At 42.9% G+C, this 16,951-nt stretch overlaps 1 protein-coding gene across 4 annotated transcripts in view; it reads right to left on the bottom strand.

Moving 5' to 3' along the window:
* Positions 1-536: 536 nt before the first annotated feature.
* Arhgap21 (Rho GTPase activating protein 21) overlaps positions 537-16,951 on the bottom strand; it is a 128,204-nt gene continuing 111,789 nt past the window's right edge. For 3 of the 4 annotated variants that reach the window (XM_038333103.2, XM_038333104.2, XM_038333105.2), the window contains exons 13-25: positions 15,904-16,188; positions 13,190-13,254; positions 12,975-13,114; positions 12,370-12,512; positions 11,953-12,108; positions 11,786-11,864; positions 11,108-11,181; positions 10,941-11,030; positions 8,657-8,782; positions 8,435-8,476; positions 8,042-8,147; positions 6,134-6,165; positions 537-2,992 (exon numbers count right to left, since the gene is read on the bottom strand). In XM_038333103.2, the coding sequence (XP_038189031.1) occupies positions 1,313-2,992; positions 6,134-6,165; positions 8,042-8,147; positions 8,435-8,476; positions 8,657-8,782; positions 10,941-11,030; positions 11,108-11,181; positions 11,786-11,864; positions 11,953-12,108; positions 12,370-12,512; positions 12,975-13,114; positions 13,190-13,254; positions 15,904-16,188 (3,018 nt within the window). In that variant the 3' untranslated portion in view covers positions 537-1,312. The remainder of the gene's footprint in view (positions 2,993-6,133; positions 6,166-8,041; positions 8,148-8,434; positions 8,477-8,656; positions 8,783-10,940; positions 11,031-11,107; positions 11,182-11,785; positions 11,865-11,952; positions 12,109-12,369; positions 12,513-12,974; positions 13,115-13,189; positions 13,255-15,903; positions 16,189-16,951) is intronic. The other variant, XM_038333106.2, reaches the window with a different exon arrangement.

Raw genomic sequence — 16,951 nt, 5'->3', positions numbered from 1 at the left:
AAACTACAGGGAAACCCTGTCTCGAAAAACCAACCAAACAAACAAACAAACAAACAAAACCCCAAACAAACCATGTTTCAGGTCTGAAAACAAGACGTGAAACACGTTTTTATAAAAAGTTGAGAATCTGTGGCTCCAGTGACTTCCGTGCTCATCAAATGGATTTTATGGCTGCATTATTTGTAATCTGCTACACTGGGAAGCGCTGCTGCCACTGCTCACACAGTGGACCCAGCAGTTACAGTCTAACTCGCTACGTATCTGGGAAGTACAGTCCTTTACTCAAGGCTCCTCCAGGAAAGGCAGCAGCACCCCCTGCTGCAGCTCCAGTTCCTAAGGACCACCGACCCACAGGAGTGAGGTCGCCACAAGCGTTCCTAAGCGGTCATTCCCAACCACGGCAAGAGAGGAGAGGAGGAAGGTCTGTCAAACACAGAAGCTAACTTTTAAAAGATAGGGCTAGATAGTATAAAATGGGTTAAATAGTATACATATGGGCCACAGTTAAAATAGAGACAGCTCCCAACAGGGCAAAATTCACCAAAACAATTTTTATTTCCAGTGTTTAATTGGGTATGCACACAGGCATGACACAGGTTTGGATTTAAGTCCTCATGCAGAATTATATTCTTCTTAGGAAGAAGCCAGTTCCATCCAGGATCCACTATCTACACATCTATGTTACAACATTTATATCAAATCTGGTATCTGAAGAAAAGATACACATAGAATATGTTCATTTAAGTTATTACGTATTTTACAGAAAGATTAAAAATTCAAGTCACACAAAACTCAGAAACTGTATTAAAAGTTTGATATAAAACTCAGATCCACATGGAGTGACTAAAGAATGGAGACTCTGTACCCACCTGGGTTAAAACCGGTAATGGCAATGAATTTGTTACTGGTAAAATGCATTCATTTATTCAATGTAAGTTATCTAATTCCAACAATATGGCACCCTAAAAATCAAATGTACTTTTATCATGAGGCACTTTTGTTAGTGAGGAACCAAAATGACAATTTGCGGCATGAGCCAGCGATTTTTCTTCGGTAATTTGGGGAATATACTATGTAGTAAGTTGCAACAAACACCTTGCTTATTTGTATACAACTCTCTGATATACCTTTAAATGTGTGTGTGTGTGCTTCTGGCTGTAGTAATGCACTGTAAAGCTACTTCACAGTGCAAAATGGTGAATCCAGCCCAAACCAAGGCTGCATAATAACAATTCTGCTACAAGAAAAATATTTACAGAGTTACCAAACTGTGTAACAGTAGCTTTTTCTTTCTAGAGTGGACATACCCAGCTTAAAGACAGGGAGGAGACTCCGCCTTAGTACTGGGACTTTCAGACAGTTTATGAGGGTGGGTGTTGGCTGCAGAACTAGCATTTTGGCTCATGTTCTGGAAGCTTTCTCCATTTATTTGGTCAGGTGACTGTGGTGGTGTGGAAAGAGGGGGCCCGCCGGCTGAAGTCAAGGTGCTAGCAGCGCCCCTGGCTTCGGACTGCTGAGAGAGGGGTACTTGGGTGTTGGCGGGTGTGCCTGGCATGCTGGAGTTCTCAGCCTGTGACTCGCGGCCTCCGCCTGGGCTCAGGTCGGAGGCGCTGGTGCGCATGCGCTCCCTGGCCAGCCAGTCTGAGATGGAGAGCTCCTGGGCCGAGCACTTAGGTTTTAACCGATTCACAGCTGAAAGCTCGGACTCTTTGTCTGCATTCTGCTCGTGCGCTTTCCAGAAACTCAGGACGCTGATTTCAGTAGCATCTCTGTGGCCTCCGAGCGTGTGTCTGCGTTTGATGTTTTTCCTTTTCGCTGTCTCGGCAGTAGGTTTTTGATTCCCAACTCCGAACATGTCATCAGCCGGTGCCCTGGGTCTCAGTTTTAAGCGATCTGCTATTTTTGTTTTCCAAGTGGCCTCCTGCTTTTCGGATTCACTTCTGCTGGGTGTCAGGAGGCTTCCTGTCGACTTGCCCTTCTTCATGACATCAAACACTTTGGCCAGGGCAGGAGTTTCTTTCTCGGTCCTAGTGTCTCCAGGGCTCCCACTATCTGACTTGAAGCGAGCAGACTTCTTCCTCGACAGCGTGTCACATTCAATCAGCCTGTGGGAACTGAACTGCTGCCTGCGGCTGTCTAAACTTGGTGTAAGGCTTCCCTCAGTGCAGCTGGCTTCGCTGCCTTCCGAGTTCCTGCGGCTCACCCTGGCAACCTCCTGTAGCTTCCCTCGGAACAGCCTGTCTGAAGTCAGGGCGGTGGGGAACACAGGGAAGTCGCTCTCGCTGTCTGTCTCCACCGGCCGCCCTTCACTCACCAGCTCGCTCCTCTCGTCATCAGCCTCATCCCCCTTGCTCTCTGCCACTGACTGCACCTCGGGGCTCAGGCGGCTGGAGTCCAGGCTGGTCAAGTAGGTAGCTGATGATGTAGTAGAATAATCTGAGGTGATAGTGCCAGCATTGCCCAAAAACTCACTGTGCTTGGTTTCTGGACTGGTTGATTTTTTGGTGGAGGACCTCGCCAGCGAAGCCTGGGAAGACGTGCTAAGCAGAGTGCCCGAGTCAGACCCTGTTTCTTCTTCGCAGTGGGGCTTCTGTGGCAGAAGAGATCTGGGGCTCTCCTTCAGCACGGCCAGGCGACAGCTGAGAGTTGGTGACCTGTTGCGTTTGGAGCTGTGTGGTGGGGAGGGCTCTTCGGATGGCATCTTCTTCTCCTCCTTCGATACACCAGTGTCTTTCTTGGCATTACTGTCTTTGTTAATGGCAGCCCTCTGCTTTCTGCCTGATACCTCACTTTCTTTTCTGGACTCTTCTTTAATCTCATTGTGACTCTGTTCCACATTCTCCTTCTTAAAAAACACGCTGTCCAACTCATCTTCAGAGCTGCTGGGTTGGGCCTTCTCTTTGGGCTTTTTCCTCTTACGACTAGCAGCTGCGAAGATGGAGGACACAAGCAGCTCCCTGCTATACTGATCCTTCCCTGATCCCCAAGAGCCCTAGGGAGCAAGCAGAAAGAGGAGCTCATGAACACTGTCCAGAGTCTTGGCAGGGCTGGCTTAGAGTTTCAGTCTACCAAAGCGCCAGATGCATCCACAACAGAGTCTGTTTATTTTTTTAATACTCACTTTTAAACTTGTATCAATGTTAGTTTTTTTATTTAATCACCAGTCAGTCCCATTTCTTGTCACATCATAGCAGATACATTTCTCTTTCAGGGAATTAGTTCATGCTTAGGGATATTGAGGCTTCCCAATTCCTATTAATTTCCTCATTGGTTTTTCCCACACCCATAACACTCAAATAGTCCCCCTTCCTTTATCTGGTCTACAAGTAGAGAAGTTAAGAGGTTTCTGCCAGGTGTGATGGTGCACACCTGTAATCACACCACTCAGGAGGCTGCCAGAATGAGGACAAGTCCCAAGGTTGCCCTAACTACACAGTGGGATCCTGTCTCAAACACCCAAAAGGGAAACAGGTAAACAGCATTCTGACACTTAATGTTCAGATATGATTAGGTTTGCATGACTAACTGTGGACAGTATATGGTACAGGTACTGTACCTGAGGTACTCATTCAGCTAAAAGGAGTCTGGTTCCCATTAGCTCACCAAGACTGGATCTTCATGGATTTGCCTTGGGTAAATCAAGTTATTAAAGCCTTCATTCATCTCATGTAACAGCAAAGTAAAAAATTCAAAGGACATAAAGTTATTCAAAAAGTTGTAAATTCTTACCCCAAAACACTGCAGTGCACTGCTAATGTAAGAATCACGTGCTACGTATCGGAAGTTCTTGATGACAGCTATTTAAATAGTTTGTTTTGAATGTATGCCTGCCAAGTAAGTGGTTGGTGGACAGGTAAATTAGCCCTTCTTTTTAGAACACAATCTTCAGCAAAGAGAGCCTAGCAGAAGGCATGTAGAGTAATGGATCAGAAAATACATGCCTAGTACAAACAACAAAACCTTAAATAAGCTAGCCTGCTATCCTGATGTCTTCTGAAAGGCTGCTGGTCTATGAAAAAGGCCAAATCACAGATCAGTAGGCTTGTGCTTTTCTACACGGTAAAGGACTTCTCAGCCACAGTGCCTTCCTGTGGGCTGCTCCTGTTTCCTCCATGTTCTCTTTAACACTGCTGGACCATGGCTGAAACTGAGCTGAGGGGGGAACTGGCCTCCTGTCTCCAGCTTGCTCTGCAGGACACAAAGGATGAATTCATTTTCACACCTCGATTTTACCGGTCACAGAAGAAGCACCTGGATTATATCACCTTTAAATTCTCTAATTCTGTGTGTTGGGGAAAAAGACTGTTTTTTTTTTTTCTTTGTTTTGTTTTTTACAATTTGGAAACAGTGAAAATTCAAATATGTTATAGGCTTAGTACAAAACAATGTAAGAAGAACATGCAGGGAAAGGGGTATATGTCTAGTGAGGGGGAGTAGGGATTTCAAGCATGTCTTTCTGATTTCAAAGTTTATCGCCTGAAGGTGGGTGCAGTGAAACACTTGGGAAGGTGAGGCTGGAAGAGTGTGTGCCCAGGCCAATTTGGACTATACTGTGAGACCCTGTTCCAAATAGAAATCTGGCAAAAGAGGTTTGGGACGTATTCTAGCTCTAGAGAGACCAGGGAGACATGACAATCATATGTAAGCAATGATTTCTGATGATTCCTGAGCAGGGGTTAAAAGAATATTCAGGTAATCGGGAAAAGTTGCATAAAAAATACATGATACAATAATGTATCATGCTTGTGTTAGTGCCCTGCCAATGATGACCAGACTGATTATGTAGGAGAATGTTCTGGTTTGTGGGAGACAGGGCTGCACAATTTAGGATGGTGTCATCCATATTATAATTAGCTAAGTAAGCCTGTGTGTCCGTGGCCTGAGTGATACACACACACACACACACACACACACACACACACACACACACACACACACACACATTTAGCAAGCAATGAATTTAAGGTAAAAGGATTGTAAATATATGTTTAAGCAAACAAAAGCCCCAGTGGATGTGAACTCGGCCAACTGTGGAGTCTCCTCAAAAGGCAGTCTCAGTTGAGGGGTTGTGCAGGTCAGACTGTACTATGGGCAAGCGTGTGCAGGAACTGTTCTGATTGCTAACTGAGTTGTGATGGCTCTGACACTGTGGGCAACACCATCTCTAGGCAGATGGTCCTGGCTGGGTAAGAAAGCTAGCTAAAAGCATAAGCCTTTGAGTGACCCAGCAAGCAGTATGCCTCTGTGGTTTCTGCTTAATGTTCCTGCCCTGACTTCCCTCAACAACCTGAAAGCAGAGGGAGAGGTAAAGTCTTTCTTCCCCTTAGTTGTTTTAGGTCACGGTATCTGTCATTGCAACAGAAAGGTGAGAAGTGACTTGGTGGGTAAAATCACCTGCCAACCTGCGTCCAATCCCTTGGACTCACCATCTTCTGACCTCTACGCGTGCACTACAGCATGCATGCACACATGCTTGAAAACTATTATCCAGCACCTTTCCTTGCATGGAAATCCTTTTAACAGGTACTTTTAGCCCTCATTCCTCGTAGATTCACAGATCCACTTCATAACTGTCTTTTTTTTTTTTTTAATGACCCATTGAGTCCAATTTGTGCTAGAAGGGTCTTTTATATGTGTGTGTGTTTTGAGACAGAATCTCACTATAATAGCAACGCCAGGCTAGACCGGGTTATCTTCCTGCCTCAGACCTGCGCCATCATCCTGGCTTATGCAGATTCTTTATCCCATTCTCCGCGTTTTCACTGCAGCTTTGGAGCCTGCCCTGAACTAGCTCTGTGGACCAGGCTGGCCTCGAACTCACAGAGATCTGCCTGCCTCTGCCTCCCAAGTGCTGGGATTAAAGGCGTGTACCACCCCCACCCAACTTCATGTTAGTACATTTTTGACAATGTAAATAAGCCATTGCTGTCTGCATCATGCTAAACTGTTCCCACAACTGCAATCTTCCAACTCAAGAGCTTGTATTTTCCAGCCTTCTTCTGTTCCAAATTAACTTCTCCTCACACTGGACTTCACTACTCTGGCTCCAGTATGAACTACAATTGTATGTTAATGATAAAAGCTCTCATACAAAGACACGATGAAGTGTTTTTAAACTGTAGACACAACTCACCTTAGATTTTGTTGAGTCACTAGTAGCTGAATCTGTGGGAAGTCAATAAGATGTGGTTAGTGGAGTCAAGCCACACCAATCTCAACAAACAATGCAGAACTTACGAAGAGGACAGGCACAGAACAAAACGTGAAAGCAAAACTCAAAACAACAGAACACAGTGGATAGTCAGAGCTCACAAAGATGCAAGCTGCACCACAGAAAGCCACCGCCATGAAAGGATGCTGTGAATTGTAGGCAGAACCAGCTTAATGAGAGGAATGGCAAAGGAGCCCTGTGCTAAACAAAAACGGATACTAGTGTTTATCTTTCTAAATAGTGAATCTAGCAATGAAGAAGCTTGAACACCATTTAAAGTTATGTCCCACATCTTGCATCTGAAACTGATACACAATGCAGGACTTTCTAGACTGCCGGCTGCCCTAGCTACAAATATAAACACTCACACTGGTGTACATGTTGATTTTTGTCAGACTGTCAGACTGGAATTTGTATAAACACATCCCAGATGTGAATGGACACGACAGAAGCATTAGGGTGACCTTGCTCCCAGGTCACTTTTGGTTTTGTTAGATGATGCTTATTTTTGTGCTCGACCCCAGTTTCACATCCGTGCAGTCAGGGATCCTTTTGGTTAGTTTGGTTAAATTGCTACCAGGTTTGTAAGTATCTATTAACAAATGCTATTATGGAAATGGAAAAATGGAGACCATAATTTTGCTGTCTGGCAAAAACTCAGATTATACAATTATAAAGAGGGTAGGAAGGGGCCAGCATGATGAAGAATAAATATCAATTTTAGAATTTTATCTTTGAAATATTTGGAAAATTATTTTCAAAATTAATGAGCTGGGCCCATGCCACGCCCCTTTCAACACATGGCTAAATGCTTTATGACTTTAAGAACCGGTGGACCATACCATGCTATTTCTCCTCAGGGTCCGCTTCAGAAATAACAAGAGACAGCAGAAAAACTTTTAAGAGAGTAGCAGTGATCTGTTTACAATATTCTTAAGAGAGACTTTACACCACAGATCAGCTATGTTTGCATTTACAAGAACCGGGGGTTTCTGCAGACAAGGCAGCTACAGTGTGGACAGCAGTCCTCCTTCTTCCTACAGTTCCAGCTGTCCATCAGGGACATCACAGAATCCACTAGTGACATTACCGTGTGATAGACTCCTCCCACTTCGCCTGTGCAACATCAGTATAGATTTGCCTGTGTCAGTAAGTGCTGAAAAAGCCCTTTAGAGCCAAAACAAGAACTAGAGACAAAGGGAGAACATTGTGTGAAATAGCATGCCAGATTAGTGCAACAGTTTGGCAGGAGACATTTCCATCAAGAACCTATTAAACACTAATACTTAACCAAGCATTAGGGTGGCAGTAGGAGAAAGAAGAAAATCAAGGTCAGTTAGAGGGGCTTAGACTGCGACGTCTCCAGTGACAGATGACCCTGGACTGCAAGGGGCAGCTCAGACTGTATAGCATGCTGCTCTCACAGAACTGGCCCCAAACAAGAACTATGCATTCAGTCTAAGCACACTTTCTGCCGTCACAGCACCCACATATCCAGCAGCACATATCTGTTTTACCTTGTGGTGACTATTACATGGAAACTGTGAATTAAAACAAAACAAAACAAAACAGTGGTTTGCATGCTCATCGCTCCCATCTTCCCGTTCTGACAAACATCACAACTCCACGCACTGTCAATGGCATTATAGTCACTGGAAGGTAAGTGAGGTCAATCAGAAAAGGCAGATTGCAGCTTTCATTAGTAGAAAGGAAATAGAGGAAGGAAAAGAAAAGAACTCATAGTGGATTGTTACTCATGGCTGAGTCGCTGTTTCATGTTATAGGAATGTCAAATAACCTAGAGGTCAGTACCGCCCATACAAGAGTTACCTGGTACATCTCCGGGGAGCACGCCTGTCCTTCCAATGTTGGTGAGTAAGTGATCTATGTTGGGTACTGGCTGGGAGTCTACTGTGCTCTCCTCCTGCACTGTCGTCTGTGGTTAACAAACAAAGACCTCTTCACCGTCTCTCCAAACAACAGTTAGTAGAAGATACACATTACTATATGGAGCAGGGGCTTAACTTCGCATTGTTAGATGCCACTAATGGTGAAGTAGGCACCAGTTACACGCTCATCAGATCAGCGACTGGGCACTAGAGACCTGCTTCCTGGGTGCAAGGCTGACAAGAGCACACAAGGCAGAAGAAAGACTGTCGTGGCATCAAGAAGGAGCCTGTGTCCCAATGAAAAGAGCAGAGCACGCGCACTGACGATACTTACGAGAGGTTCTTCAGCGCCCTCTTCTGTGAAAAACCAGTCATGCTAAAATTTAAAATAAAAAAGTGAGAATAATTAAATAACCCTCTAAGTGTATTTCTATCTCGGGGAACAGAACAGGAATAAGGGAAGTGTCAGAGGGGGAAAGTAGGCACAGCCTTCGTCCTACCAGCAGTCAGCTGCGATGGAAGTGGCCTTTCAGGAAGAGAGGCAGTGCCAACTTACATGCTGGATGAGGGTCTCTACGATTTTGTACTGGTCAGGCATGTGTGTCACCATGTGGGTCATGTTGTCTTCTGATGTTCTCACTAGAGTTGGACCAAAAACGATTGCTAGGTTTCTTGGTTCCATCTGCAGGAAAGGAAAGTAAAAAATAAGATTAAACCTCTACTGCAGGTCTGGCATTGTGTTGCTGAAATTTATTTCTGGAAAGTTCTTTTTGATGAAAACCACAAAGAATGGATAAAGGGAAACAAATTCTTCCTAGTTAGGGTTTTTCTGAGCAAATTCTAAAATGATAATGGATTATGGCTAATTGATTATTTATGTTTTTCCAAGGAATCTTTGATTAGTATGAAACCAAATCAACTGGTTTTAGTTAACAAAAATATCTGGATTGGTTAGGGACAAAAAAGAAAAAAGTGAAATTAAAGAATCTGAATGTGGCTGACAATGGGGGCTGACTGAGAAGCCATTGATAAAGGCACTGGGACTTGTTTCTACTGCATGTACTGGCTTTTGGGGATCCTAGTCTATTTGGATGCAAAGTTTCCTAGGCCTGGATGTAGGGGGGAGAGCCTTGGACTTCCCATAGGGCAGGGTTCCGTGCCCTATCTTAAGGAGGGAGGAGGGTGAGTGGGGGAGCGGGAGGAGGGGACTGGGAGAAGGGGACTGGGAGGAGGGGGAGGAAGTATAAATTTTTGAATGAAAAAAAAAATAAGGAATTCCTCTTGGGAATTGGAAGGAAGGGACAAAGGACTTGGGAATAAATGCAAGGGTCCAGATTCTTCTGTGTCATACATCAAAATCTTTAACAGAGGAAAACAAGCTGAAATATCTTTTCTGATGGGCTCAGGCTCCCTGCCTTCTTAGCATGAGATTCTCATCAGCTTGCATACTCACTGATAGACTCTTCCCAATTTGTTTGATCATGACGGTCACGGGTCCTGCTGTGTTTATATTATGTTGAGCTTAAGGTTTGATTAAAGTGTTAAATAACTTTAACTGATCTTAGAACTCGTCAGGGTATGAAAAAAAATTAATCATCAGGATCCCATATTACTAGATTATTTGGGAGCCACCAACATGTGTATGTAATTTACCAGACAAGGAGTCTACAGCTTATCTCCTCTACTGAAGCAAATGTCACTCATCTTTTAACCAGTGTTATATGTGTTATCATAACATATGGAAGAAAAATAAAAAATAAACTCTTACTAGATTTAGGATTTTCCTGGACTATTAGAAAGGATTTGGGCATGGCCATGTTTGTGTCTCCTCTTGGAATATTCAGTTATTTTGTTCCAACCCCTGTGCTGGTATGGCAAGAATGGCCCAAAGCCAAAAAGTCCACCACATCAAATGCTTAATGTCAGACATTTTGTAGATTCCTGCCTATGGCTTCATTTAAGTCTTTAGACTAATGCCATACTTTAATATTTATGTATAAAGACATGTTTGTCTTACGTGAGTAGCTTTTAGTTAGCTCCTATACATAAGATGGCATTTGCCTACAGGGTTTTTTGTTTTGTTTTGAGTTTGGTTAATTATTGAAATTAAGGTCCAAAAAATTAGGTTAAAAAATGTCAAGGAAATAAAGCTAGAATTCATTTTTTTCCTCTATAACTCAACAGGATCATCACAAAACTTTAAATCATGACCCAAGTTAGAAGGAGAATCATTTGCAACCTCCTGATACAATGGACTTGGGTGACAATCGCTCACTGACTAAGCAAAAAGGTGAAAAAGGAAGACCAAACTGGATCAGTGAAACACAGTGTGGATCTTATCCAGCTATTTAAACAAATAACTGGAAAGACATTTAAAAAAAGAACAAAACTGCTCAAGAAAACCTGAACATGAACTGAATATCTGAGAATACTTAGCTAACTGTGGGTGTATGCTGACGTGGTGTTAAAGGAAGAAAAAGCCTCACACTGTTTAATAGGAAACTAAAGAAAACACTACTTTTCAGCATGTATCATCTGTTGCCCTTTGGGTGGCTTACCACGCATTTAAGGTAGTGACTGAAAGCTGAAAACATAATAAAATTCTGACCCATTTTTCTTGCTGGATGGATGTCAAGTGACACATTCCCAATGAAGTGCCCTCACAAGAGTGACAGTGGCTGTTTGTGGGGCCTTTGCGTCTGCGCGATCTTCAGGAGGACCCAGCCAGTCCAGTCTGATGCCTCTTAGGCTTCCTCTGAGTTCTCAGCACAGAGTGATGAAGGCCAACCCTCTAACTGAGGCTGCTGGGTGTGTATTTCAATAGGCTGTACCTTGCGTACCTTATTTTTTTCTGAATTTTCTGCCACTGTCTTCAGATGAGCCGAAAGAAACTTGAGTGTTTCATAATGATGTTCAGGCAGGTCATGAATCTGGAACATATTATTTTCAGAATGGATTTAAATGCTGTATTTGAATTGCACCTCTCCAAATAAAAAGGAATACCTACTAGTCTTTTTAACGTTCTCAGCCGATCTAGAGGGTCTTCCTTACGATTGGCCTCAATGAAGTCAGCGTATTTATCTGGTAGTGGTAGGGACAAGAGAACAAATTAAACGGCTTAGGTGAACTGCAGTCCCCTCTCCTCAGGGCCTAATTTTAAACCACAATTTAAAATGTGTAAGACTTCTGTCTAACTTTACAATATAAATCTCTGAAATTTACATGCTAGATACGGTTTGTAATGATCTCCAAGCCTTTCCAGGAAACAGAGAAGAGTTCTCTCAATGGGACTTCTTCAAAGCTATTGTCTAGCATTCATTCAACCTGTTCATTATCCCCACCTCACACCAGTATCTAGCACGGGGTCATGAAACTAAACCTTATAACCGAAGAAATCTGACTGAAACAATGACATACTTAGCTTGATGACAAACATAGGTGAATATAGATCTTATTCTCATTTTACTGGTGTATCAACTTTTTGCAAATGATTTTTTTACCAAAATTTATCAAGACTAAAAATGAACAAAGTCAGTTCTCAATTATGCTTTTCATTAAATTTAGAACTGAGATAAATGCCATTTCTTCATCCCTCATATTGTTTTCCTGGTTAGATTTATTATGCCCTGGTTTCCCGCAGACGATGAGCCTTCTCCTCTGGCATGGTCTGAGGGAACTAACTCACCATTCGTGAAGAGAGGCTCAGGCAGCTTTCGAAAGAAGGATTTTAGTAAACTGCTTATCACATTCAGATCTCGCCATTTCTGGATATGCAAAACAGAAACAAAGCATTTTTGTGGTCAATATTACAGAAGAAAAATGGATCAGTTATTCAAACAGAAATGCGCTTACATCATCTTGTATATCAATGTCAGTCATCCCCTTGTTGAGTTCTTCTTGCATGCTTGAAATGGCTGCGTTGTTCCCAGGAACTCTGTAAATACCTGTATATTCAAGACCTCTTTCTTCAACTAATTTGCAACATATGTCAACGATCAATGGAATATACTGCAAAACAAGAAACCAGCATTTTATTTAACACAGTACAAAAGTTTGAAAATGAATTCCTACTGACCATTTCTGATTAAATTACTACTCTAGTTCAGAGTTAAGATAAAAAGCTTAAAGATAAAAACTGTTCAACCCACAGTTATACTAAGGGAGAAAAGCGCTGACCAGATGAGCTTGCAGACCCTTTATCCAAAGGGCTGTAAACTCAGGCCCTGCTATGATGGTCACTGACTGGTCCGAATGGTTGGGGTCTCCTACCCGGTTGGAGTGGGCAGGCGGGCAGTCATCCAGTCTAACTCCGAAGGTCCCTGTGGCGGCTGGCTTTTTCTCAAATGTCTTCCTCACAATGCTTGGAATGCCTCTTCTCCAAGTGCCTTTGTCTTTTGGTGGACTGGTATCGTCTTTTGATTGTTATTGAAAATAAATTGACATTATAAAAAATGGAAACAAGACTGCATGAATCACTTTAAAAGCCTACTTCACCAATGCCTGCACTGACTGCAGTCTCATAACAGTCTACACTTAGCACAGAATCCTCCAACGCTGTCATGCCTCCACCCCGCCACATGACTGTCAGACACACTCGACTTTTTTACCCTCTCAGAAAGAAGCAGAACCAGCATGTCCTTGACTTTGTCTGACAGTGATACCCTTGCCATTCACATCAGTAAAGATGTGACTCTGTGTTCTCCTTCCCTTTCTCTTGATTATAGGGAAGGATGCCTTGGGCCTCACCTTAAAGGAAAAGTTCCGTGTTTACCATGGGTTTCGAGCTAGCTAACCCTGGGTCTGCTGGTAAAAACAGCACCATGAAGAGAGAACACACACTCACAGCCCAGCTTAAGCTGGTTACACTTACTTACCTCTGCTGAGAAGTTTCCGCTCTGACTCCTCCTTTGGAGAATGTGGGCTTTGAGTTTTTGGCTCTGATTTAGCACCAAGCAAAGTCTGCCTGATGCTAAGACTCTGGCGAGGTGTTTTCGGCAACTGTTCTGTTTTGCTGCTGAAAGAAATGAACATTTCTTAACAACTGCATATTTGACATCTAAATTAACCATAGGCATGGTGGGATTCTCACCTCATCAGACTGTTATATTCTTTGATTCTTCGACTAATTAGATCTCTGTTGGTAACTCCAGTGTCCTACAGAATGAGCAGAAGGTAACATTAGAAAGTATGCTAGCAGACTATTAGAGGCAGAGGGTAACCCCTGGGTTTGAAGCTTGCTATTTTATCACTTTATTAATGTAAATACTATGACTTATTCTCAGCGGAGCTGTCACCATGTGGCAAATGGTTCAAGTGCTTCCTCCCCTGTAAGTGAGTTTGCTGTGTTTTATATATATATATATATATATATATATATATATATATATATATATATGCAATATCAGTATAGTTTTTAGGTAACACTGATTCAGTAGGTACTGAATTAATATGCTATGCAAAATGCATAATTGAGGAGCACAGAGCCAGCTTCTTTTCTAATACCAGAATGAATGATCAGCATTCAATAATAATACTATTGAGTCAAAATGGAAAAGTACACCAGAATTTATTAACTTGTAGGAATAGTGAATTAAGAGTTAAGTGGCATCAAGAGGGGCAGGTCTTCAAGAACCTGCTTTGTCCTATTTCCCAAGCTGAACTCAGAGGTGAGCAAAGAGGAGTAACTATTTGTAGTTACTGCAGTTACACACTGTCATGTGTCTGCAAACATTTTTTAAAATACATCTTATTTTGAGTGTCATGAAATACATGTAGGCACACAGGTAGGAAAGAAGATCCTTGGAGAGACTGTGCTCTTTGGGGCTATCAGCTTATTGAAACAATGGTTCTCAAATCGTTAACCATGTCCCAGGGCTCTCATGCTAAAAGAAGCAAAGGTACCATCATGCTCCATGTCAGTAAGAGGGGGCTTGTCTCCCAGAAAGAGATTCCACTCAATTTTGTGACTTGTCAAAGCTGAGCACAATGATGATGGACAGGATCACACCTTGACCTGGACTGCTTAGCTATGCATGCCTTTCTGTCCTCCATTGAAACCTAACCCTCATGCAGGAGCCTCAAGGATGCAATGGAGGCCACTAGAGCTCTTTGTTCCTCTTGCCAACACCCATACTGAATGACTCTCTTTTCTGCTTTTCACTATTATGTTGCCTAGGCTTAGGAAGACAAATTGCACATGTCTTCTTTCCTATGCAGACACTAGACTTTAATTTTCATATGTGTGCATGTACGAGGGTGGGTACAGATCATGGAATTACAAACAGGACCATGAGTAGGGAAAAAGAAAGAAAGAAAACAGCAACAAAATATTATGTGTCATGAAAGTGGAATGTAGGCTACTTGCAGAAAGAAGGGGACCAGAAGGAAAGGGGGTGAGGGAGAGGAATCAACAAAGAAAGAGTTTATATGAAAATGCCACAATGAAGTTGGGCTGTGGTGGTGCACGCCTTGAATCCCATCACTCAGGAGGCAGAGGCTGATGGATCTTTTGAGTTCAAGGCTAGCCTGGTCTACAGAGAGTTCCAGGACATTCAGGGCTACACAGATAAACACTGTCTCGAAAAACAAAACAAAACAACAAAACAAAAAAATATAGACAAAAATAAAAGAAGAAAATGCCATAATGTATCCTAATACTGTGCACACTGATTAAAAAGCTGGAGCCACTGTTTTAAGCTGAAATCTACCCCTCACTCAGTTTCCTGACGGCAGTGACGGCGACAGAGCAAAGGCGAGACAGCCTGGGAAGCTGTCCTCCCGGTGTGAGCCTGTCAGTGCAGCTGAACCATGGCAATGAGCAGAGAGGAAAATCGTACATGCTGACGCAGCTGACCACGAGGACTGAGTACCAGGCACAAAGAGCATGAAGAATGTGCAAGGAAGACTGCGCTAACAATATGGTGGGGTGAGGAAAAGCTTGACCTCCACTGTATTGGAAAATACCTTGACTATTAAAATTCTTACTGCAAAAGCAACTCCTTGATGGTAAAAGCCAGAGACTCTCAAAAATGTAAGGCATTATTCCTTAATTAAAAAAAAATGCCTCAGCCGGGCGGTGGTGGCGCACGCTTTTAATCCCAGCACTCGGGAGGCAGAGGCAGGCAGATCTCTGTGAGTTCGAGGCCAGCCTGGTCTACAAGAGCTAGTTCCAGGACAGGCTCTAAAAAAGCTGCAGAGAAACCCTGTCTCGAAAAACCAAAAAAAGAAAAAAGAAAAAAAAAATGCCTCATAGCATGATTTTTCATAACACATGCTTCTTTAGAAACCCATGAGCACACCAGGATACAGTATACTTTTACCTACACAATTCCATTTAAAAAAATAATTTCTTTGCCTTTACATTGCCTTTACTTGTCTTTGTAAATGTTTTTACTGTAGCCTAGCTCACAACAATACTAATTTCCGTATCTAGGACAGATGGATAGTAATTCGGTCAAAAGGGTTCCTGCAGGTTTCTGTGCCATATGCAGGAAGCTGAAGCACCCACAGACACTGGTATTCATGGAGGGTGTCCTGACCCGCCTCACAGGTACCAGGGACAACACTAATAATCAGAAGGTAACATGGAGCTCCTGCCTGTAGTTTGCTGTGTCTGAAAAGACATGAAGAATATGAATATCCTATTTTTCTTGTTTAGTAATAGTACTTTTTCAATAAATACAAATAATGCAGGTATACTTGAATTTTCCGTTTTAATTACTGAAAATAGTGTATCTTTTTTTAATATAAAAATAATCTATTCAATAAGTGTCAAATTTTATCCACATCCTTTGAAAATCATACCTCTTCATTTAGGTTGCTACTTTCCTGGATAGTCTTGATCCACGCTAACATGTCATCTCTGTCTTCAGCCTGGAACAGGCACTCACAGTCAGATGTGGTGAGTCGGAACACGTTCCTCCTCTTCGTCTCACTGTATGAGATGTCTATCAGGCAAGCATTGACACTGATGGGCTGTTCTTCCTCGGATGGCGTTGTCTGCTCTCTTCTGTCTTTGTACAAGTAAAGGGAATGGCCCCGAAGTACAACATACATCTGTTTCCAAGGCCTAATGCTGCCACCAACGCGCTGGAAAATAGCCAAGTGGTCCATGTCTATGAATACGCAATACAAGGCTAGAGCTCTGTGACAGGATAGGGACTAAGCAGCGCCTTTGAAATGCAGTAATGTACATGGGGTAGCAATGTCTCATTTACTGAAGACACATGAAGAGAGGAAGGATAAAAAAAATGTCAGATTGCTCAGTGGGAAAAGTTGCCTGCTGCCAAGCTTGATATGAGTTCTATCCAGAGACCCACATAAGTACAAGGGAACTGGACTTCCACACGCTGTTTTCTGACCTTCACATGCTTGCCATGGCATAAGAACAATCACATGATACACTTACACATAGAATAAAAGTGTAGCTAGGCATGGTGACTCATGTCCGAGCACACAGGAGCAAAGGCTCAGAGTGTGAGGACAGCCTAGTTACTTAGCAGGTTCCAAGCTATACAGTGAGATCCCATCTAAATAAATAAAAATTTAAATGTAGTACTTTTTCAAAACAGTAGAGGTGGCTGTGGTGGTATGGGTGTGGATGAGTTGGCCCAAGGGAATGAGAGTAGAAAACCGATCCCTCCCCTTGTTGCCTGCTGCAAGGTGAGCTGGCCAAGGCAGTGCTGGGGAGCTCACCCTAGGGATAATGTTGAGGGAAAGTTGGCAGCTGATCAAGCCAGGTATCACCCAGGCCCAGAATCAGAGGTATGATTTGGCTCACCCCAACATCCACCTCATCTATGAACTGCGGGGGCATGTGAGGCAGGCGGACCTGCAGATCCAAAGCTGTAAG

The sequence above is a fragment of the Arvicola amphibius genome, chromosome 6 (genome assembly GCF_903992535.2).
Source record: "Arvicola amphibius chromosome 6, mArvAmp1.2, whole genome shotgun sequence".
Classification (NCBI taxonomy): domain Eukaryota; kingdom Metazoa; phylum Chordata; class Mammalia; order Rodentia; family Cricetidae; genus Arvicola; species Arvicola amphibius.
The sequence above is the reverse complement of the archived record's forward strand: the minus strand, read 5'-3'. Positions and strand labels throughout refer to the sequence as shown.